This window comes from Carcharhinus amblyrhynchos, unplaced genomic scaffold (assembly GCF_965287045.1).
Source record: "Carcharhinus amblyrhynchos unplaced genomic scaffold, sCarAmb.v2.hapA scaffold_713, whole genome shotgun sequence".
NCBI lineage: Eukaryota > Metazoa > Chordata > Chondrichthyes > Carcharhiniformes > Carcharhinidae > Carcharhinus > Carcharhinus amblyrhynchos.
Window position 1 is genome coordinate 23938 of NW_027650453.1, and position 21181 is coordinate 45118.

Sequence of the window (21181 nt, forward strand, 5' to 3'; positions counted from 1 at the left end):
ACAGTGGGTTAACACTGCTGTCTCACAGCGCCAGGGACCCGGGTTCGATTCCCGGGGGCACGGTGACACAGTGGGTTAACACTGCTGTCTCACAGCGCCAGGGACCCGGGTTCGATTCCCGGGGACACGGTGACACAGTGGGTTAACACTGCTGTCTCACAGAGCCAGGGACCCGGGTTCGATTCCCGGGGGCACGGTGACACAGTGGGTTAACACTGCTGTCTCACAGCGCCAGGGACCCGGGTTCGATTCCCGGGGGCACGGTGACACAGTGGGTTAGCACTGCTGTCTCACAGAGCCAGGGACCCGGGTTCGATTCCCGGGGGCACGGTGACACAGTGGGTTAACACTGCTGTCTCACAGCGCCAGGGACCCGGGTTCGATTCCCGGGGGCACGGTGACACAGTGGGTTAACACTGCTGTCTCACAGTGCCAGGGACCCGGGTTCGATTCCCGGGGGCACGGTGACACAGTGGGTTAACACTGCTGTCTCACAGCGCCAGGGACCCGGGTTCGATTCCCGGGGGCACGGTGACACAGTGGGTTAACACTGCTGTCTCACAGCGCCAGGGACCCGGGTTCGATTCCCGGGGACACGGTGACACAGTGGGTTAACACTGCTGTCTCACAGAGCCAGGGACCCGGGTTCGATTCCCGGGGGCACGGTGACACAGTGGGTTAACACTGCTCCCTCACAGCGCCAGGGACCCGGGTTCGATTCCCGGGGGCACGGTGACACAGTGGGTTAACACTGCTGTCTCACAGAGCCAGGGACCCGGGTTCGATTCCCGGGGGCACGGTGACACAGTGGGTTAACACTGCTGTCTCACAGAGCCAGGGACCCAGGTTCAATTCCCGGGGGCACGGTGACACAGTGGGTTAACACTGCTGTCTCACAGCGCCAGGGACCCGGGTTCGATTCCCGGGGGCACGGTGACACAGTGGGTTAGCACTGCTGTCTCACAGAGCCAGGGACCCGGGTTCGATTCCCGGGGGCACGGTGACACAGTGGGTTAACACTGCTGTCTCACAGAGCCAGGGACCCGGGTTCGATTCCCGGGGACACGGTGACACAGTGGGTTAACACTGCTGCCTCACAGCGCCAGGGACCCGGGTTCGATTCCCGGGGACACGGTGACACAGTGGGTTAACACTGCTGTCTCACAGCGCCAGGGACCCGGGTTCGATTCCCGGGGGCACGGTGACACAGTGGGTTAACACTGCTGTCTCACAGAGCCAGGGACCCGGGTTCGATTCCCGGGGACACGGTGACACAGTGGGTTAACACTGCTGTCTCACAGAGCCAGGGACCCGGGTTCGATTCCCGGGGGCACGGTGACACAGTGGGTTAACACTGCTGTCTCACAGAGCCAGGGACCCGGGTTCGATTCCCGGGGACACGGTGACACAGTGGGTTAACACTGCTGTCTCACAGAGCCAGGGACCCGGGTTCGATTCCCGGGGACACGGTGACACAGTGGGTTAACACTGCTGTCTCACAGAGCCAGGGACCCGGGTTCGATCCCCGGGGGCATGGTGACACAGTGGGTTAACACTGCTGTCTCACAGAGCCAGGGACCCGGGTTCGATTCCCGGGGGCACGGTGACACAGTGGGTTAACACTGCTGTCTCACAGAGCCAGGGACCCGGGTTCGATTCCCGGGGGCACGGTGACACAGTGGGTTAACACTGCTGTCTCACAGAGCCAGGGACCCGGGTTCGATTCCCGGGGACACGGTGACACAGTGGGTTAACACTGCTGTCTCACAGCGCCAGGGACCCGGGTTCGATTCCCGGGGGCACGGTGACACAGTGGGTTAACACTGCTGTCTCACAGAGCCAGGGACCCGGGTTCGATTCCCGGGGACACGGTGACACAGTGGGTTAACACTGCTGCCTCACAGCGCCAGGGACCCGGGTTCGATTCCCGGGGACACGGTGACACAGTGGGTTAACACTGCTGTCTCACAGCGCCAGGGACCCGGGTTCGATTCCCGGGGGCACGGTGACACAGTGGGTTAACACTGCTGTCTCACAGAGCCAGGGACCCGGGTTCGATTCCCGGGGACACGGTGACACAGTGGGTTAACACTGCTGTCTCACAGAGCCAGGGACCCGGGTTCGATTCCCGGGGGCACGGTGACACAGTGGGTTAACACTGCTGTCTCACAGAGCCAGGGACCCGGGTTCGATTCCCGGGGGCACGGTGACACAGTGGGTTAACACTGCTGTCTCACAGAGCCAGGGACCCGGGTTCGATTCCCGGGGGCACGGTGACACAGTGGGTTAACACTGCTGTCTCACAGAGCCAGGGACCCGGGTTCGATTCCCGGGGACACGGTGACACAGTGGGTTAACACTGCTGTCTCACAGAGCCAGGGACCCGGGTTCGATTCCCGGGGACACGGTGACACAGTGGGTTAACACTGCTGTCTCACAGAGCCAGGGACCCGGGTTCGATTCCCGGGGGCACGGTGACACAGTGGGTTAACACTGCTGTCTCACAGAGCCAGGGACCCGGGTTCGATCCCCGGGGGCATGGTGACACAGTGGGTTAACACTGCTGTCTCACAGAGCCAGGGACCCGGGTTCGATTCCCGGGGGCACAGTGACACAGTGGGTTAACACTGCTGTCTCACAGCGCCAGGGACCCGGGTTCGATTCCCGGGGGGCATGGTGACACAGTGGGTTAACACTGCTGCCTCACAGAGCCAGGGACCCGGGTTCGATTCCCGGGGACACGGTGACACAGTGGGTTAACACTGCTGTCTCACAGAGCCAGGGACCCGGGTTCGATTCCCGGGGGTACGGTGACACAGTGGGTTAACACTGCTGTCTCACAGAGCCAGGGATCCGGGTTCGATTCCCGGGGACACGGTGACACAGTGGGTTAACACTGCTGTCTCACAGCGCCAGGGACCCGGGTTCGATTCCCGGGGACACGGTGACACAGTGGGTTAACACTGCTGTCTCACAGAGCCAGGGACCCGGGTTCGATTCCCGGGGGCACGGTGACACAGTGGGTTAGCACTGCTGTCTCACAGTGCCAGGGACCCGGGTTCGATTCCCGGGGGCACGGTGACACAGTGGGTTAACACTGCTGCCTCACAGCGCCAGGGACCCGGGTTCGATTCCCGGGGGCACGGTGACACAGTGGGTTAATGCTGCTGCCTCACAGCGCCAGGGACCCGGGTTCGATTCCCGGGGGCACGGTGACACAGTGGGTTAACACTGCCCCCTCACAGCGCCAGGGACCCGGGTTCGATTCCCGGGGACACGGTGACACAGTGGGTTAACACTGCCCCCTCACAGCGCCAGGGACCCGGGTTCGATTCCCGGGGACACGGTGACACAGTGGGTTAACACTGCTGTCTCACAGAGCCAGGGACCCGGGTTCGATTCCCAGGGACACGGTGACACAGTGGGTTAACACTGCTGTCTCACAGAGCCAGGGACCCGGGTTCGATTCCCGGGGGCACGGTGACACAGTGGGTTAACACTGCTGTCTCACAGAGCCAGGGACCCGGGTTCAATTCCCGGGGGCACGGTGACACAGTGGGTTAACACTGCTGTCTCACAGCGCCAGGGACCCGGGTTCGATTCCCGGGGACACGGTGACACAGTGGGTTAACACTGCTGTCTCACAGAGCCAGGGACCCGGGTTCGATTCCCGGGGGCACGGTGACACAGTGGGTTAACACTGCTGCCTCACAGCACCAGGGACCCGGGTTCGATTCCCGGGGGCACGGTGACACAGTGGGTTAACACTGCTGTCTCACAGAGCCAGGGACCCGGGTTCGATTCCCGGGGGCACGGTGACACAGTGGGTTAACACTGCTGTCTCACAGAGCCAGGGACCCGGGTTCGATTCCCGGGGACACGGTGACACAGTGGGTTAACACTGCTGTCTCACAGCGCCAGGGACCCGGGTTCGATTCCCGGGGACACGGTGACACAGTGGGTTAACACTGCTGTCTCACAGAGCCAGGGACCCGGGTTCGATTCCCGGGGACACGGTGACACAGTGGGTTAGCACTGCTGCCTCACAGCGCCAGGGACCCGGGTTCGATTCCCGGGGGCACGGTGACACAGTGGGTTAACACTGCTGTCTCACAGAGCCAGGGACCCGGGTTCGATTCCCGGGGACACGGTGACACAGTGGGTTAACACTGCTGTCTCACAGAGCCAGGGACCCGGGTTCGATTCCCGGGGACACGGTGACACAGTGGGTTAACACTGCTGTCTCACAGAGCCAGGGACCCGGGTTCGATTCCCGGGGGCACGGTGACACAGTGGGTTAACACTGCTGCCTCACAGCGCCAGGGACCCGGGTTCGATTCCCGGGGACACGGTGACACAGTGGGTTAACACTGCTGTCTCACAGAGCCAGGGACCCGGGTTCGATTCCCGGGGGCACGGTGACACAGTGGGTTAACACTGCTGTCTCACAGAGCCAGGGACCCGGGTTCGATTCCCGGGGGCACGGTGACACAGTGGGTTAACACTGCTGTCTCACAGAGCCAGGGACCCGGGTTCGATTCCCGGGGGCACGGTGACACAGTGGGTTAACACTGCTGTCTCACAGAGCCAGGGACCCGGGTTCGATTCCCGGGGGCACGGTGACACAGTGGGTTAACACTGCTGTCTCACAGAGCCAGGGACCCGGGTTCGATTCCCGGGGACACGGTGACACAGTGGGTTAACACTGCTGTCTCACAGAGCCAGGGACCCGGGTTCGATTCCCGGGGACACGGTGACACAGTGGGTTAACACTGCTGTCTCACAGAGCCAGGGACCCGGGTTCGATTCCCGGGGGCACGGTGACACAGTGGGTTAACACTGCTGTCTCACAGAGCCAGGGACCCGGGTTCGATCCCCGGGGGCATGGTGACACAGTGGGTTAACACTGCTGTCTCACAGAGCCAGGGACCCGGGTTCGATTCCCGGGGGCACAGTGACACAGTGGGTTAACACTGCTGTCTCACAGCGCCAGGGACCCGGGTTCGATTCCCGGGGACACGGTGACACAGTGGGTTAACACTGCTGTCTCACAGCGCCAGGGACCCGGGTTCGATTCCCGGGGACACGGTGACACAGTGGGTTAACACTGCTGTCTCACAGAGCCAGGGACCCGGGTTCGATTCCCGGGGACACGGTGACACAGTGGGTTAGCACTGCTGCCTCACAGCGCCAGGGACCCGGGTTCGATTCCCGGGGGCACGGTGACACAGTGGGTTAACACTGCTGTCTCACAGAGCCAGGGACCCGGGTTCGATTCCCGGGGACACGGTGACACAGTGGGTTAACACTGCTGTCTCACAGAGCCAGGGACCCGGGTTCGATTCCCGGGGACACGGTGACACAGTGGGTTAACACTGCTGTCTCACAGAGCCAGGGACCCGGGTTCGATTCCCGGGGGCACGGTGACACAGTGGGTTAACACTGCTGCCTCACAGCGCCAGGGACCCGGGTTCGATTCCCGGGGACACGGTGACACAGTGGGTTAACACTGCTGTCTCACAGAGCCAGGGACCCGGGTTCGATTCCCGGGGACACGGTGACACAGTGGGTTAACACTGCTGTCTCACAGAGCCAGGGACCCGGGTTCGATTCCCGGGGGCACGGTGACACAGTGGGTTAACACTGCTGTCTCACAGAGCCAGGGACCCGGGTTCGATTCCCGGGGGCACGGTGACACAGTGGGTTAACACTGCTGTCTCACAGAGCCAGGGACCCGGGTTCGATTCCCGGGGGCACGGTGACACAGTGGGTTAACACTGCTGTCTCACAGAGCCAGGGACCCGGGTTCGATTCCCGGGGACACGGTGACACAGTGGGTTAACACTGCTGTCTCACAGAGCCAGGGACCCGGGTTCGATTCCCGGGGACACGGTGACACAGTGGGTTAACACTGCTGTCTCACAGAGCCAGGGACCCGGGTTCGATTCCCGGGGGCACGGTGACACAGTGGGTTAACACTGCTGTCTCACAGAGCCAGGGACCCGGGTTCGATCCCCGGGGGCATGGTGACACAGTGGGTTAACACTGCTGTCTCACAGAGCCAGGGACCCGGGTTCGATTCCCGGGGGCACAGTGACACAGTGGGTTAACACTGCTGTCTCACAGCGCCAGGGACCCGGGTTCGATTCCCGGGGGGCATGGTGACACAGTGGGTTAACACTGCTGCCTCACAGAGCCAGGGACCCGGGTTCGATTCCCGGGGACACGGTGACACAGTGGGTTAACACTGCTGTCTCACAGAGCCAGGGACCCGGGTTCGATTCCCGGGGGTACGGTGACACAGTGGGTTAACACTGCTGTCTCACAGAGCCAGGGATCCGGGTTCGATTCCCGGGGACACGGTGACACAGTGGGTTAACACTGCTGTCTCACAGCGCCAGGGACCCGGGTTCGATTCCCGGGGACACGGTGACACAGTGGGTTAACACTGCTGTCTCACAGAGCCAGGGACCCGGGTTCGATTCCCGGGGGCACGGTGACACAGTGGGTTAGCACTGCTGTCTCACAGCGCCAGGGACCCGGGTTCGATTCCCGGGGGCACGGTGACACAGTGGGTTAACACTGCTGCCTCACAGCGCCAGGGACCCGGGTTCGATTCCCGGGGGCACGGTGACACAGTGGGTTAATGCTGCTGCCTCACAGCGCCAGGGACCCGGGTTCGATTCCCGGGGGCACGGTGACACAGTGGGTTAACACTGCCCCCTCACAGCGCCAGGGACCCGGGTTCGATTCCCGGGGACACGGTGACACAGTGGGTTAACACTGCCCCCTCACAGCGCCAGGGACCCGGGTTCGATTCCCGGGGACACGGTGACACAGTGGGTTAACACTGCTGTCTCACAGAGCCAGGGACCCGGGTTCGATTCCCAGGGACACGGTGACACAGTGGGTTAACACTGCTGTCTCACAGAGCCAGGGACCCGGGTTCGATTCCCGGGGGCACGGTGACACAGTGGGTTAACACTGCTGTCTCACAGAGCCAGGGACCCGGGTTCGATTCCCGGGGGCACGGTGACACAGTGGGTTAACACTGCTGTCTCACAGCGCCAGGGACCCGGGTTCGATTCCCGGGGACACGGTGACACAGTGGGTTAACACTGCTGTCTCACAGAGCCAGGGACCCGGGTTCGATTCCCGGGGGCACGGTGACACAGTGGGTTAACACTGCTGCCTCACAGCACCAGGGACCCGGGTTCGATTCCCGGGGGCACGGTGACACAGTGGGTTAACACTGCTGTCTCACAGAGCCAGGGACCCGGGTTCGATTCCCGGGGGCACGGTGACACAGTGGGTTAACACTGCTGTCTCACAGAGCCAGGGACCCGGGTTCGATTCCCGGGGACACGGTGACACAGTGGGTTAACACTGCTGTCTCACAGCGCCAGGGACCCGGGTTCGATTCCCGGGGACACGGTGACACAGTGGGTTAACACTGCTGTCTCACAGAGCCAGGGACCCGGGTTCGATTCCCGGGGGCACAGTGACACAGTGGGTTAACACTGCTGTCTCACAGAGCCAGGGACCTGGGTTCGATTCCCGGGGACACGGTGACACAGTGGGTTAACACTGCTGTCTCACAGAGCCAGGGACCCGGGTTCGATTCCCGGGGGCACGGTGACACAGTGGGTTAACACTGCTGCCTCACAGCGCCAGGGACCCGGGTTCGATTCCCGGGGACACGGTGACACAGTGGGTTAACACTGCTGTCTCACAGAGCCAGGGACCCGGGTTCGATTCCCGGGGACACGGTGACACAGTGGGTTAACACTGCTGTCTCACAGCGCCAGGGACCCGGGTTCGATTCCCGGGGACACGGTGACACAGTGGGTTAACACTGCTGTCTCACAGAGCCAGGGACCCGGGTTCGATTCCCGGGGGCACGGTGACACAGTGGGTTAACACTGCTGTCTCACAGAGCCAGGGACCCGGGTTCGATTCCCGGGGGCACGGTGACACAGTGGGTTAACACTGCTGTCTCACAGAGCCAGGGACCCGGGTTCGATTCCCGGGGGCACGGTGACACAGTGGGTTAACACTGCTGTCTCACAGAGCCAGGGACCCGGGTTCGATTCCCGGGGACACGGTGACACAGTGGGTTAACACTGCTGCCTCACAGAGCCAGGGACCCGGGTTCGATTCCCGGGGGCACGGTGACACAGTGGGTTAACACTGCTGCCTCACAGAGCCAGGGACCCGGGTTCGATTCCCGGGGGCACGGTGACACAGTGGGTTAACACTGCTGTCTCACAGAGCCAGGGACCCGGGTTCGATTCCCGGGGGCACGGTGACACAGTGGGTTAACACTGCTGTCTCACAGAGCAGGGACCCGGGTTCGATTCCCGGGGACACGGTGACACAGTGGGTTAACACTGCTGTCTCACAGAGCCAGGGACCCGGGTTCGATTCCCGGGGGCACGGTGACACAGTGGGTTAACACTGCTGTCTCACAGAGCCAGGGACCCGGGTTCGATTCCCGGGGGGCACGGTGACACAGTGGGTTAACACTGCTGTCTCACAGCGCCAGGGACCCGGGTTTGATTCCCGGGGGCACGGTGACACAGTGGGTTAACACTGCTGTCTCACAGAGCCAGGGACCCGGGTTCGATTCCCGGGGACACGGTGACACAGTGGGTTAACACTGCTGCCTCACAGCGCCAGGGACCCGGGTTCGATTCCCCGGGGGCACGGTGACACAGTGGGTTAACACTGCTGTCTCACAGCGCCAGGGACCCGGGTTCGATTCCCGGGGACACGGTGACACAGTGGGTTAACACTGCTGTCTCACAGCGCCAGGGACCCGGGTTCGATTCCCGGGGACACGGTGACACAGTGGGTTAACACTGCTGCCTCACAGCGCCAGGGACCCGGGTTCGATTCCCCGGGGGCACGGTGACACAGTGGGTTAACACTGCTGCCTCACAGCGCCAGGGACCCGGGTTCGATTCCCGGGGGCACGGTGACACAGTGGGTTAACACTGCTGCCTCACAGCGCCAGGGACCCGGGTTCGATTCCCGGGGGCACGGTGACACAGTGGGTTAACACTGCTGTCTCACAGTGCCAGGGACCCGGGTTCGATTCCCGGGGGCACGGTGACACAGTGGGTTAACACTGCTGCCTCACAGCGCCAGGGACCCGGGTTCGATTCCCGGGGGCACGGTGACACAGTGGGTTAACACTGCTGTCTCACAGAGCCAGGGACCCGGGTTCGATTCCCGGGGGCACGGTGACACAGTGGGTTAACACTGCTGCCTCACAGAGCCAGGGACCCGGGTTCGATTCCCGGGGACACGGTGACACAGTGGGTTAACACTGCTGTCTCACAGAGCCAGGGACCCGGGTTCGATTCCCGGGGGCACGGTGACACAGTGGGTTAACACTGCTGTCTCACAGAGCCAGGGACCCGGGTTCGATTCCCGGGGACACGGTGACACAGTGGGTTAACACTGCTGTCTCACAGAGCCAGGGACCCGGGTTCGATTCCCGGGGACACGGTGACACAGTGGGTTAACACTGCTGTCTCACAGAGCCAGGGACCCGGGTTCGATTCCCGGGGGCACGGTGACACAGTGGGTTAGCACTGCTGTCTCACAGAGCCAGGGACCCGGGTTCGATTCCCGGGGGCACGGTGACACAGTGGGTTAACACTGCTGTCTCACAGAGCCAGGGACCCGGGTTCGATTCCCGGGGGCACGGTGACACAGTGGGTTAACACTGCTGTCTCACAGAGCCAGGGACCCGGGTTCGATTCCCGGGGACACGGTGACACAGTGGGTTAACACTGCTGTCTCACAGAGCCAGGGACCCGGGTTCGATTCCCGGGGGCACGGTGACACAGTGGGTTAACACTGCTGTCTCACAGAGCCAGGGACCCGGGTTCGATTCCCGGGGACACGGTGACACAGTGGGTTAACACTGCTGTCTCACAGAGCCAGGGACCCGGGTTCGATTCCCGGGGACACGGTGACACAGTGGGTTAACACTGCTGTCTCACAGAGCCAGGGACCCGGGTTCGATTCCCGGGGGCACGGTGACACAGTGGGTTAACACTGCTGCCTCACAGAGCCAGGGACCCAGGTTCGATTCCCGGGGACACGGTGACACAGTGGGTTAACACTGCTGTCTCACAGAGCCAGGGACCCGGGTTCGATTCCCGGGGGCACGGTGACACAGTGGGTTAACACTGCTGTCTCACAGAGCCAGGGACCCGGGTTCGATTCCCGGGGACACGGTGACACAGTGGGTTAACACTGCTGTCTCACAGAGCCAGGGACCCGGGTTCGATTCCCGGGGGCACGGTGACACAGTGGGTTAACACTGCTGTCTCACAGAGCCAGGGACCCGGGTTCGATTCCCGGGGGCACGGTGACACAGTGGGTTAACACTGCTGTCTCACAGAGCCAGGGACCCGGGTTCGATTCCCGGGGACACGGTGACACAGTGGGTTAACACTGCTGTCTCACAGCGCCAGGGACCCGGGTTCGATTCCCGGGGGCACGGTGACACAGTGGGTTAACACTGCTGTCTCACAGAGCCAGGGACCCGGGTTCGATTCCCGGGGGCACGGTGACACAGTGGGTTAGCACTGCTGTCTCACAGAGCCAGGGACCCGGGTTCGATTCCCGGGGGCACTGACTGACGCACTGACTCATTCACCTCATGCAAGATTGATGTTCTGCCAGAGCCGTGTCTCTGGAGCAGATTCTGGAGGCTGGGGACTGGCTTTGGAAGGTGTATTTGGGTTGGAGAGGGCAGGAAGCTGTCAGTTGGTGCTGTAGACAGCATCGAATTCATACAGTTCGAATCAGGGCAGAAATAGCCAACACTTTCATTTCTGTAGCACCTTTCCAGACCTGACATGTTTCACAGCCAGTAAAGCTGAGGGGGTGGTGGGGTTGGTGACGCAGCCTGGTGTGTTCACCCTGACCTGGTGTATTCTCTCTCTCCCCCCTTACCCTCAGATGAAGCCCGGGCTCCTGAGTCTCCAGTGGCTATTGAGGAGGACGAGGCTGAGATGGAGCTGCAGAAACAGCTGGAGAAACAGAGGCGGCTCAAACAGCTGCACAAGCAAGTGGCAGACAAGGTGAGGCTGGAGTCATCGGGGGCGGGGGGGGGGGGGGGGGGGTGCTGGGGTCCACAGTCTACCTGCAGCCCAATCAAATCATCACCCAACGAAACCGTGATCCCATCCCCGAGCTTCTACCCTCTGTCGAGGTGCTTGTAGGTTAGAGCAGAGGGCAGGCTGCACCCACACAGGGTTCTGTACAGACCCTGGCATTGAACAGTGTGCAGAGGATGCTGAAAATCTGCAAAGGGATATCGATAGTCTGAGTGAGTGGGCGAGGGTCTGGCAGGTGGAGTACAATGTTGGTAAATGTGAGGCCATCCATTTTGGTAGGAATAACAGCAAAATGGACCATTATTTAAATGGTAAAAGATTGCAGCATGCTGCTGTGCAGAGGGACCTGGGTGTCCTTGTGCAGGAATCACAAGGAGTTGGTTTGTAGGTACAGCAGGGAATTAAGAAGGCAAATGGAATTTTGTCCTTCATTGCCAGAGGGATGGAGTTTAAAAACAGTGAGGTTATGTTGCAGCTGTATAAGGTGCTGGTGAGGCCACACCTGGAGTTACTGTGTACAGTTTCAGTCTCCTTACTTGAGAAAGGATATACTGGCACTGGAGGGGGCACAGAGGAGATTCAATAGGTTGATTCCAGAGTTGAGAGGGTTGGATTATGAGGAGAGACTGAGTAGACTGGGACTATTTGGAATTCAGAAGAATGGTGGGAGGGGGGATCTTATAGAAACATATAAGATGATGAAGGGAATCGATAAGATAGAAGCAGGGAAGTTGTTTCCACTGGAGGGTGAAACTAGAACTAGGGGGCATGGCCTCAAAATAAGGGGGAGCGGATTTAGGACTGAGTTGAGGAGGAACTTCTTCACACAAAGGGTTGTGAATCTGTGGAATTCCCTGCCCAGTTGAGGCTCCCTCATTGAATGTTTTTAAGGCAAGGCATCACCTCACATTTATCCAAATTGAATTAAACTAGAACATCACAGTGGGTTAGCACTGCTGCCTCACAGCACCAGGGTCCTGGGTTCGATTCCCAGATTGGATCACTGTCTCTGTGGGGTCTGCACATTCTCCCCATGTCTGCATGGGTTTCCTCCCACACCAAAGATGTGCAGAGTCAGTTGGATTGGTCGTGTTAAACTGACCCTTGTGTCAGGGGGTTTAAAGGGTAAATGCTGAGGCCAGGTGGGATTGTGGTCAGTATAATCGTGATGGGCCAAATGGCCTTCTCCTGTACTGTAGGATTCTTTGGATTCTATTCTAAACTCCATCTGACATTCATCGGCCCACTGGCCCAATTGATCAAGATCCTGTTGCAATCCTCGATAACCACCTTCTCCGGCAGGTTGTGGACATTGCGAAGAAGCTGAAGTCTGAACGGAAGGATGAGGATGCAGAGGAGCTGGAGAGGAAGGGACTGATCGTCTTCAACGCAACGTCGGAATTCTGCCGGACCCTGGGGGAAATCCCCACCTACGGGCTGGCTGGGAACCGGGAAGAGCAGGAAGAGCTGTTGGTGAGTGTAACAGCAGAGGGCAACCTAGGCTCGTGAGTGGGTGGCACTGCTGCCTCTCAGCGCCAGGGACCCGGGTACGATTCCCGGCTTGGGTCACTGTCTGTGTGGAGTTCACACATTCTCCCCGTGTCTTCATGGGTTTCCTCCGGGTGCTCCGGTTTCCTCCCACAGTCCGAAAGATGTGTAGGTTAGGGTGGATTGGCCGTGCTAAATTGTCCCTTAGTGTCCAAAGATGTGTAGGTTAGGGTGGATTGGCCGTGCTAAATTGTCCCTTAGTGTCCAAAGATGTGCAGGTTAGGGTGGATTGGCCATGCTAAATTGTCCCTTAGTGTCCAAAGATGTGCAGGTTAGGGTGGATTGGCCATGCTAAATTGTCCCTTAGTGTCCAAAGATGTGTAGGTTAGGGTGGATTGGCCGTGCTAAATTGTCCCTTAGTGTCCAAAGATGTGCAGGTTAGGGTGGATTGGCCATGCTAAATTGTCCCTTAGTGTCCAAAGATGTGCAGGTTAGGGTGGATTGGCCATGCTAAATTGTCCCTTAGTGTCCAAAGATGTGTAGGTTAGGGTGGATTGGCCATGCTAAATTGTCCCTTAGTGTCGGGGGGGGACTAGCTAGGTTAAATGTGTGGGGTTATGGGGATAGGGCCTGGGTGGGATTGCAGGCTGGATGGGCTGAATGGCTGCCTCCTACACCATAGGGATTCTATGATTTCATCTCAGTGGGTGGTGAGATTGAAATTGAACTAGTTCACTAACCGTGAGCCCATGAACAAGATTCAATATATTTCATACACGCTTAGGAAATGCAGAGGTGAGGCTTTGCAGTCTCGGACAGATGCTGAAGTTCCTGTTATTCCCCCTCTTGCAGGACTTTGAGGTGGACAATAAGGAATTATCTGATGATGAGATGGAGATAGATCGGGATGAGACCGTGGGCTGGAGCACCGTGAATCTGGATGAGGAGAAGAAGCAGCCAGAGGTAAGATGAAGAAAGACCAATTATTTCCCCGTATGGAGGCTGTATGACCTTGTTATCTCTACCACCACCACCCACACCCTTTCATTCGATTTATTATTGTCTCGTGTACTGGGATACAGTGAAAAGTACTGTTTGTTGCACACTGTACAGACAAAGCATACCGTTCATAGAGAAGGAAAGGAGAGAGTGCAGAATGTAGTGTTACAGTCACAGCGAGGGTGTAGGGAAAGATCAACTTAATGTGAGGTAGGTCCATTCAAAAGTCTGACAGCAGCAGGGAAGAAGCTGTTCTTGAGTCGGTCGGTACGGGACCTCAGACTTTTGTACCTTTTTCCCGATGGAAGAAGGTGGAAGAGAGAATGTCCGGGGTGCGTGGGGTCCTTAATTATACCGGCTGCTTTTCCCCAAGACAGCGGGAAGTGTAGACAGAGTCAATGGATGGGAGGCTGGTTTGTGTGATGGATTGGGCTACATTCATGACCTTTTGTAGTTCCTTGTGGTGTTGGGCAGAGCAGGAGCCCAGACCAAGCGGTGATACAACCAGAAAGAATGCTTTCTATGGGGCATCTGTAAAAGTTGGTGAGAGTTGTAGCGGACATGCCAAATTTCCTTAGTCTTCTGAGGAAGTAGAGGCGTTGGTGGGGCTTTCGTAACAGTAGTGTCAGCATGGGGCGGACCAGGACAGGTTGTTGGTGATCTGGACACCCTAAAAACTTGAAGCTCTCGATCCTTTCTACTCCGTCCCCGTTGATGTAGACAGGGGCATGTTCTCCTTTCAACTTCCTGAAGTCGATGAGAATCTCCTTTGTTTTGTTGACATTGAGGGAGAGATTATTGTCCCCGCACCAGTTCACCAGATTCTCGATCTCATTCCTGTACTCTGGTCATTGTTGAGATCTGACCCACTATGGGGGTGTTGTCAGCAAACTTGAAATACGAGTTGTTTGGGATACCTTGATGCTGTGCAGGATATTGTGTACATTATAACTGGCTGTATGTTGTGTGTCTCACTGCCTCTCTCTCTCTCTCCCACCACAGTTCCTGGCCACTTCTACCACCATCCTGGATGAGGAACCCATTGTCAACTGTGGGTTGGCTGCTGCATTGCATCTCTGCAGGAACAAAGGCAGGTTAACGGGGGGAAGCACCCCTCCTAAACCCTTCCCTGCATCGTGCTCTGAGGAAGCTGGGGGAGGGCGGTGGGGAGAGAGAGTCAGTGTCAGCACTGTCCGGCAGACTCACACTCACTGCAATCCCTGGTTACACAAAGAATCCTGACAGTGCAGGAGGAGGCCATTTGGCCCATCGAGCCTGCACCAGTGGGCCAAATGGCCTCCTCTGGCACTGCTACCTCTCAGTGCCAGGGACCCGGGTTCGATTCCTGGCTTGGGTCACCGTCTGTGTGGAGTTTGCACATTCTCCCCGTGTCTGCGTGGGTTTCCTCCGGGTGCTCTGGTTTCCTCCCACAGCCTGAAAGACATGCAGGTTAGATGGTAAATTCTCCCTCAGTGTAACCCGAGCAGGAGTGTGGCGACTGGGGGATTCTCACAGTAACTTCATGCCCCCTTTCCTGTTTCAGGTCTCCTCGACACCACGATGCAGAAAGTGGCCCGGGTCCGTTCATCGGTCAAGACCCTTCCATCAACCGTTTACGCCATTGAAGACAAGATGTAAGCAATTGACCCGCAGGGCGGGGGGAGGTGGGACCGCGAGGCGGGCGGGGGGGAGGGTGTCGATCGAGCGGGGCTGCTTTGTCCTGGATGGTGTCGAGCTTCTCGAGTGTTGTTGGGAGCCGCACCCATCCTGGCAAGTGGGGAGTATTCCATCACACTCCTGACCTGTGTCCTTGTAGATGGTGGACAGGCTTTGGGGGGAGTCAGGAGGTGAGTTACTCTCCGCAGGATTCCCAGTGGACAGGCTTTGGAGGGGAGTCAGGAGGTGAGTTACTCTCTGCAGGATTCCCAGTGGACAGGCTTTGGGGGGAATCAGGAGGTGAGTTACTCTCTGCAGGATTCCCAGTGGACAGGCTTTGGAGGGGAGTCAGGAGGTGAGTTACTCTCTGCAGGATTCCCAGTGGACAGGCTTTGGAGGGGAGTCAGGAGGTGAGTTACTCTCCGCTGGGAATCCTGCCTCTGACCTGCTTTTGAAGGGTGTGTGACTGGGACCAGTTGAAGGGATGATGTGGGACACTGCTCTCAACCTCAAATGACTTACTATTTCTAAATATTTTTTTGGGGTGAGAATATAGTGCAGTCTGTGTGTGTGTGAGACTCAGTGAAGCGGTCAGTGCCTGTTACTGTGCTGTGTCGATGTTTTTGGGGTGAGAATATAGTGCAGCCTGTGTGTGTGTGAAGCGGTCAGTGCCTGTTACTGTGCTGTGTCGATGCAGGTTGATAGATGACAAGTACAGTCGGAGGGAGGAGTACCGTGGCTTCACCCAGGAGTTTAAGGAGAAGGAGGCCTACAGGCCGGATGTGAAGATCGATTACGTGGATGAATCGGGAAGGAGATTAACTCCAAAAGAGGTGAGATGGGAAGCGGAATCAGAGAGACACATATACAGCACAGAAACAGGCCCTTCGGCCCATCCTGACCGGGTTTCCGGAACTGAACTAGCCCCACTTGTCTGCGTTGGGCCCATCTCCCTCTAAACCTTTCCCCATCTCTGTACCTGACCAAATGTCTTTTAAATGTTGTCATTGTACTCACCTCTACCACCCCCTCAATCCATCCACGCATCACCCTCTGTTTGAAAAAGTTCCCCCCCTCCTCCCCCCTCTCCCCAGCAATGCGGCTGACTGTCAGTTACCTGGGATGGGTAATAAATACAGGCCCAGCCAGTGACACTCATGTCCCTCGAATGAATAAAAATAACCTCTATAAGGTCACCCCTCAGCCTCCCGCGCTCCAGGGGGAAGAAAATCCCAGCCTATCCGGCCTCTCCTTATAATTCACACCTTCCAGTCCCGGTTACATCCGTGCCAATCCTTTTTTGCCCCCTTTCCAGTTTAATAACATCCTTCCTACAGCAGGGTGACCGGAATTGTACGCAGTACTCCAAATGTGGCCACACCAATGTCTTGTGGAGTTGTAACATAACAGCCCAACTCCTGTACTCAGTGCTCTGGCTGATGAAGGCATCACGCTGCCTTCACCACCCTGTCTACTGGTGACGCCACTTTTGAGGAACTATGTACCTTTCAGACTGAGAGGAAACCCACACAGACACGGGGAGAACGTACAGCCTACGCACAGTGAACCAAGCTGGGAATCGAGCCCAGGTCCCTGGTGTTATGAGGCGACAGTGCTAACCCACTGTGGCACCATTGTGGAGTGGAGGCAGTGCACCTTATCGATGGCGCACACGGCTGTCACTGTGTGTCAGTGATGGAGGGGGTGAATGTGGACGGGTACCAGTCCTGAATGGTGGGCAGGAGAGTTTGTAGGGGTGGTACGGAGGTGTGGGGGTGGGGGGGCCTCCCCTGGTCACTGTGTAACCCACAGTTTGTGCTTTGTTCCTAACAGGCTTTCAGGCAACTGTCCCATCGATTCCACGGGAAAGGATCTGGGAAAATGAAGACTGAGAAACGTATGAAGAAACTGGAAGAGGAACATGTGAGTTGGGCATTGTTTTCCGTCCTTTCCACAGCCCTGCCCCCCCCTTCAGAGGGGCCGCCCCTCCTGCTGCCCCCCTCTGCTGAATGTGCATCAGTGGAAATCATTTCAGCAGTGGGGGCCATCGGGGAATCCAGTAAAAATCTCTTTCCCCAGGGAGTGGGGGAGAATGTGGGACTCGCTCCCACGGGGGGAGTGGGGGAGAATGTGGGACTCACTCCCACGGGGGGAGTGGGGGAGAATGTGGGACTCGCTCCCACGGGGGGAGTGGGGGAGAATGTAGGACTCACTCCCACGGGGGGAGTGGGGGAGAATGTGGGACTTGCTCCCACGGGGGGAGTGGGGGAGAATGTGGGACTTGCTCCCACGGGGGGAGTGGGGGAGAATGTGGGACTTGCTCCCACGGGGGGAGTGGGGGAGAATGTGGGACTCGCTCCCACGGGGGGGAGTGGGGGAGAATGTGGGACTCGCTCCCACGGGGGGGAGTGGGGGAGAATGTGGGACTCGCTCCCACGGGGGGAGTGGGGGAGAATGTGGGACTCGCTCCCACGGGGGGAGTGGGGGAGAATGTGGGACTCGCTCCCACGGGGGGAGTGGGGGAGAATGTGGGACTCGCTCCCACGGGGGGAGTGGGGGAGAATGTGGGACTCGCTCCCACGGGGGGACTGGGGGAGAATGTGGGACTCGCTCCCACGGGGGGAGTGGGGGAGAATGTGGGACTCGCTCCCACGGGGGGAGTGGGGGAGAATGTGGGACTCGCTCCCACGGGGGGACTGGGGGAGAATGTGGGACTCGCTCCCACGGGGGGACTGGGGGAGAATGTGGGACTCGCTCCCACGGGGGGACTGGGGGAGAATGTGGGACTCGCTCCCACGGGGGGACTGGGGGAGAATGTGGGACTCGCTCCCACGGGGGGACTGGGGGAGAATGTGGGACTCGCTCCCACGGGGGGACTGGGGGAGAATGTGGGACTCGCTCCCACGGGGGGACTGGGGGAGAATGTGGGACTCGCTCCCACGGGGGGACTGGGGGAGAATGTGGGACTCGCTCAGTCTTTTCTGAGCTGATGTCTGGGCACCTTCCAAGGCAAATATGGCTGCAGACTCTCAACCCCACCCCCGTACAGCTGAATGCCAGTGAGGGGGCTCCCTCCCCGCCCCACACCCTGGGAGTGAAGTGTTGACCCAGCCGTCTGTCTTTTAATTTAATAAAGAAGACTTCTTGTTTTTCAGCTGCTGAGGAAGATGAGTTCCAGTGATACACCCCTGGGAACAGTCGCTCTCCTGCAGGAGAAGCAGAAAGCGCAGAAAACACCCTACATCGTGCTGAGTGGGAGCGGCAAGAGTATGAATGTGTACGTGAGGGGCTGGGGGGGTCCTGTCTGTGTGTACTGCTTGTGGGGTGACCTTCCAATTACTTACATCTCGGGAAGGGTAAACTCGCGTTATTATAGAATCGAGAACAGCACGCAAACAAGCCCTTCAGCCCAACTCAGGTTCATGGGATATCAGAGCAGAATGAGGCCATTCAGCCCATTGAGTCTGCTCTACCATTCGACCATGACTGATATGCTCCTCTTCCCCATTTTCCTGCCATCTCCCCATAACCCTTCAACACAATACCAATTAAAAACCTGTCCAACTCCCCCTTAAATTTACTCACTGTCCCAGCACCCACTGCACTTTGGGATAGCGAATTCCTTTGGGAGAAGTAGTTTCTCCCCCAATTCTGTTTGAAATTTGCTGCCCCTTATCCTAAGGCCTCTCGTCCTAGAATGTCCCACAAGAGGAAGCATCTGCTCCATGTCTACTTTATCCAGACTTTTTAATCATCTCGTAAAACCTCAATTTGATCTCCCCTCATTCCAGAGGGTGTATGGGGGCTTAAACTGTTCAATCTCTCTCTATACGACAAACCCCTCATCTCTGGAATCAGTCTAGTGAACCTCCTCTGAACTGCCTCCAATGTCACTACATCTTCCCTCAAATAAGGGAACCAAAACTGTGTACAATACTCCAGGCACAGCCTCACCGATGCTGACTCAGTTTCTTAAACCAAACTAGTCCCATTTGCCTGTGTTGGGTCCATACACCTGTCCAAATGTCCTTTAAATATTGTCATTGTACTCACCTCTACCATCCCCTGAGACAGCTCCTTCCATCCATGCACCACCCTCTGTGTGGAAACATAATCCCTCGGGTTGGGCCAGGAAATGGCAAATGGAATTTAATGTTGGCAAGTGTGAGGTGGTCCACTTTGGTAGGAATAATGGTAGGAAGGATTATTACTTACGTGGCGAAAAACTGCAGCAGGCGACGGTGCAGAGGGACCTCGGGGTCCTTGTGCATGAGTCGCAAAAACCCAGCTTGCAGGTGCAGCAGGTGGTCAGGAAGGCGAATGGGATGCTGGCCTTCATAGCGAGGGGGATTGAATATAAAAGTAGGGAGGTCTTGCTGCAGCTGTATAGGGCATTGGTGAGGCCGCAGCTGGAGTACTGTGTGCAGTTTTGGGCGCCGCACCTGCGCAAGGATATTTTGGCCCTGGAGGGAGTGCAGAGGAGGTTTACTAGGCTGATACCGGAGTTGAGGGGATTGAGCTATGAGGAGAGGCTGAATAAACTAGGCTTGTACTCGTTAGAGTTTAGAAGAATGAGGGGAGATCTCATTGAGACGTATAAGATGATGAATGGGATGGATAGGATAGAGGTGGAGAGACTCTTCCCGCTCAAAAAAGACAGTAGGACTAGGGGGCACAGCCTCAAGATAAAGGGGAGGCGGTTTAGAACGGAGTTGAGGAGGAACTTCTTCACTCAAAGGGTGGTGAATCTCTGGAATTCTCTGCCCGTTGAAGTGGTGGAGGCTGCCTCGCTAAATATTTTTAAGAAGCGGGTTGATGGGTTCTTGATAAGAGAGGGGATTAAGGGTTATGGGGAGAGGGCAGGAAAGTGGAACTGAGCCACAACAGATCAGCCATGATCTTATTGAATGGCGGGGCAGGCTCGAAGGGCTAGATGGCCTACTCCTGCTCCTATTTCTTATGTCCCCTTTCCCCTTTACATCTCCAGTTTTGGACTCCTGTACCCTGGGGAAAAGCACCTTGCCTATTCACCCTATCTAAAGATGTGCAGGTTAGGTGGATTGGCCGTGTTAAATTGCCCCTAAATGTCCAAAAGATGATGTGGAGATTCCGGTCTTGGACTGGGGTAAACACACTGAGAAGTCTCACAACACCAGGTTAAAGTCCAACAGGTTTATTTGGCCGTAAACACCACTAGCTTTTGGAGCACTGCTTCATCAGGTGAGTGGGAGGATCTGTTCACAAACAGGACATGTAAAGATACAAACGTCTTCGCTCAGAGGGTTGGTGAATATTTGGAATTTGCTGCTGCAGTGATTCTTCCACCGCTAAACAGACAGAAAGCTGTGAGGCGGACAGTGTTACTGGTGTCTCGGGATATGGGGTGAGGGTACAGGAACAGGAGTGGCAGTCGAAGATAGACCAGGCTGGTTGGGCTGAGTCCCGTAAGATTATTGTCTGTACTGATTGTTTTCGTTCTCTTACAGAAACACGATAACCAAATGAGAGTGACTGACTGGAGGCTGGACACTGGTACTGAATGAGGGAGGACACTGGCACGTACGGGCTGGGGGGCAGGGTGAATTTGCTGTTTTATTTTAATCTTGTGCTTTCCTTCTGTATATTAATAAAGAAATACTTTTCCTTTTTCCAAACCTGTGGCATAGCTGCTCATAGGACCTGAAGCAAGTGACACAGTGGGTTGGCACCACTGCCTCACGGCACCAGGGCCCTGGGCTCGATGCCTGGTGGGTTGGCGTCGCTGCCTCTCAACGCCAGGGCCCTGGGCTCGATTCCTGACTTGGGTCACTGTCTGTGTGGAGTTTGCACATTCTCCCTGTGTCTGTGTGGGTTTCCTCCCACAGTCTGAAAGATGAGTAGGTTAGATAGATGGGCTATGC

General features: G+C 57.7%; 1 protein-coding gene across 1 annotated transcript in view; it reads left to right on the plus strand.

Annotated features, from left to right (window-relative positions):
- Nucleotides 1-20935, plus strand: part of LOC145339867 (U4/U6.U5 tri-snRNP-associated protein 1-like) — a 39931-nt gene extending 18996 nt beyond the window's left edge. The window contains exons 12-20 of the mRNA XM_080184399.1: nucleotides 10981-11102; nucleotides 12441-12611; nucleotides 13479-13589; nucleotides 14628-14715; nucleotides 15169-15259; nucleotides 15979-16114; nucleotides 17115-17204; nucleotides 18437-18558; nucleotides 20768-20935. Of these exons, the coding sequence (XP_080040525.1) occupies nucleotides 10981-11102; nucleotides 12441-12611; nucleotides 13479-13589; nucleotides 14628-14715; nucleotides 15169-15259; nucleotides 15979-16114; nucleotides 17115-17204; nucleotides 18437-18558; nucleotides 20768-20786 (950 nt within the window). The 3' untranslated portion in view covers nucleotides 20787-20935. The remainder of the gene's footprint in view (nucleotides 1-10980; nucleotides 11103-12440; nucleotides 12612-13478; nucleotides 13590-14627; nucleotides 14716-15168; nucleotides 15260-15978; nucleotides 16115-17114; nucleotides 17205-18436; nucleotides 18559-20767) is intronic.
- Nucleotides 20936-21181: the final 246 nt, after the last annotated feature.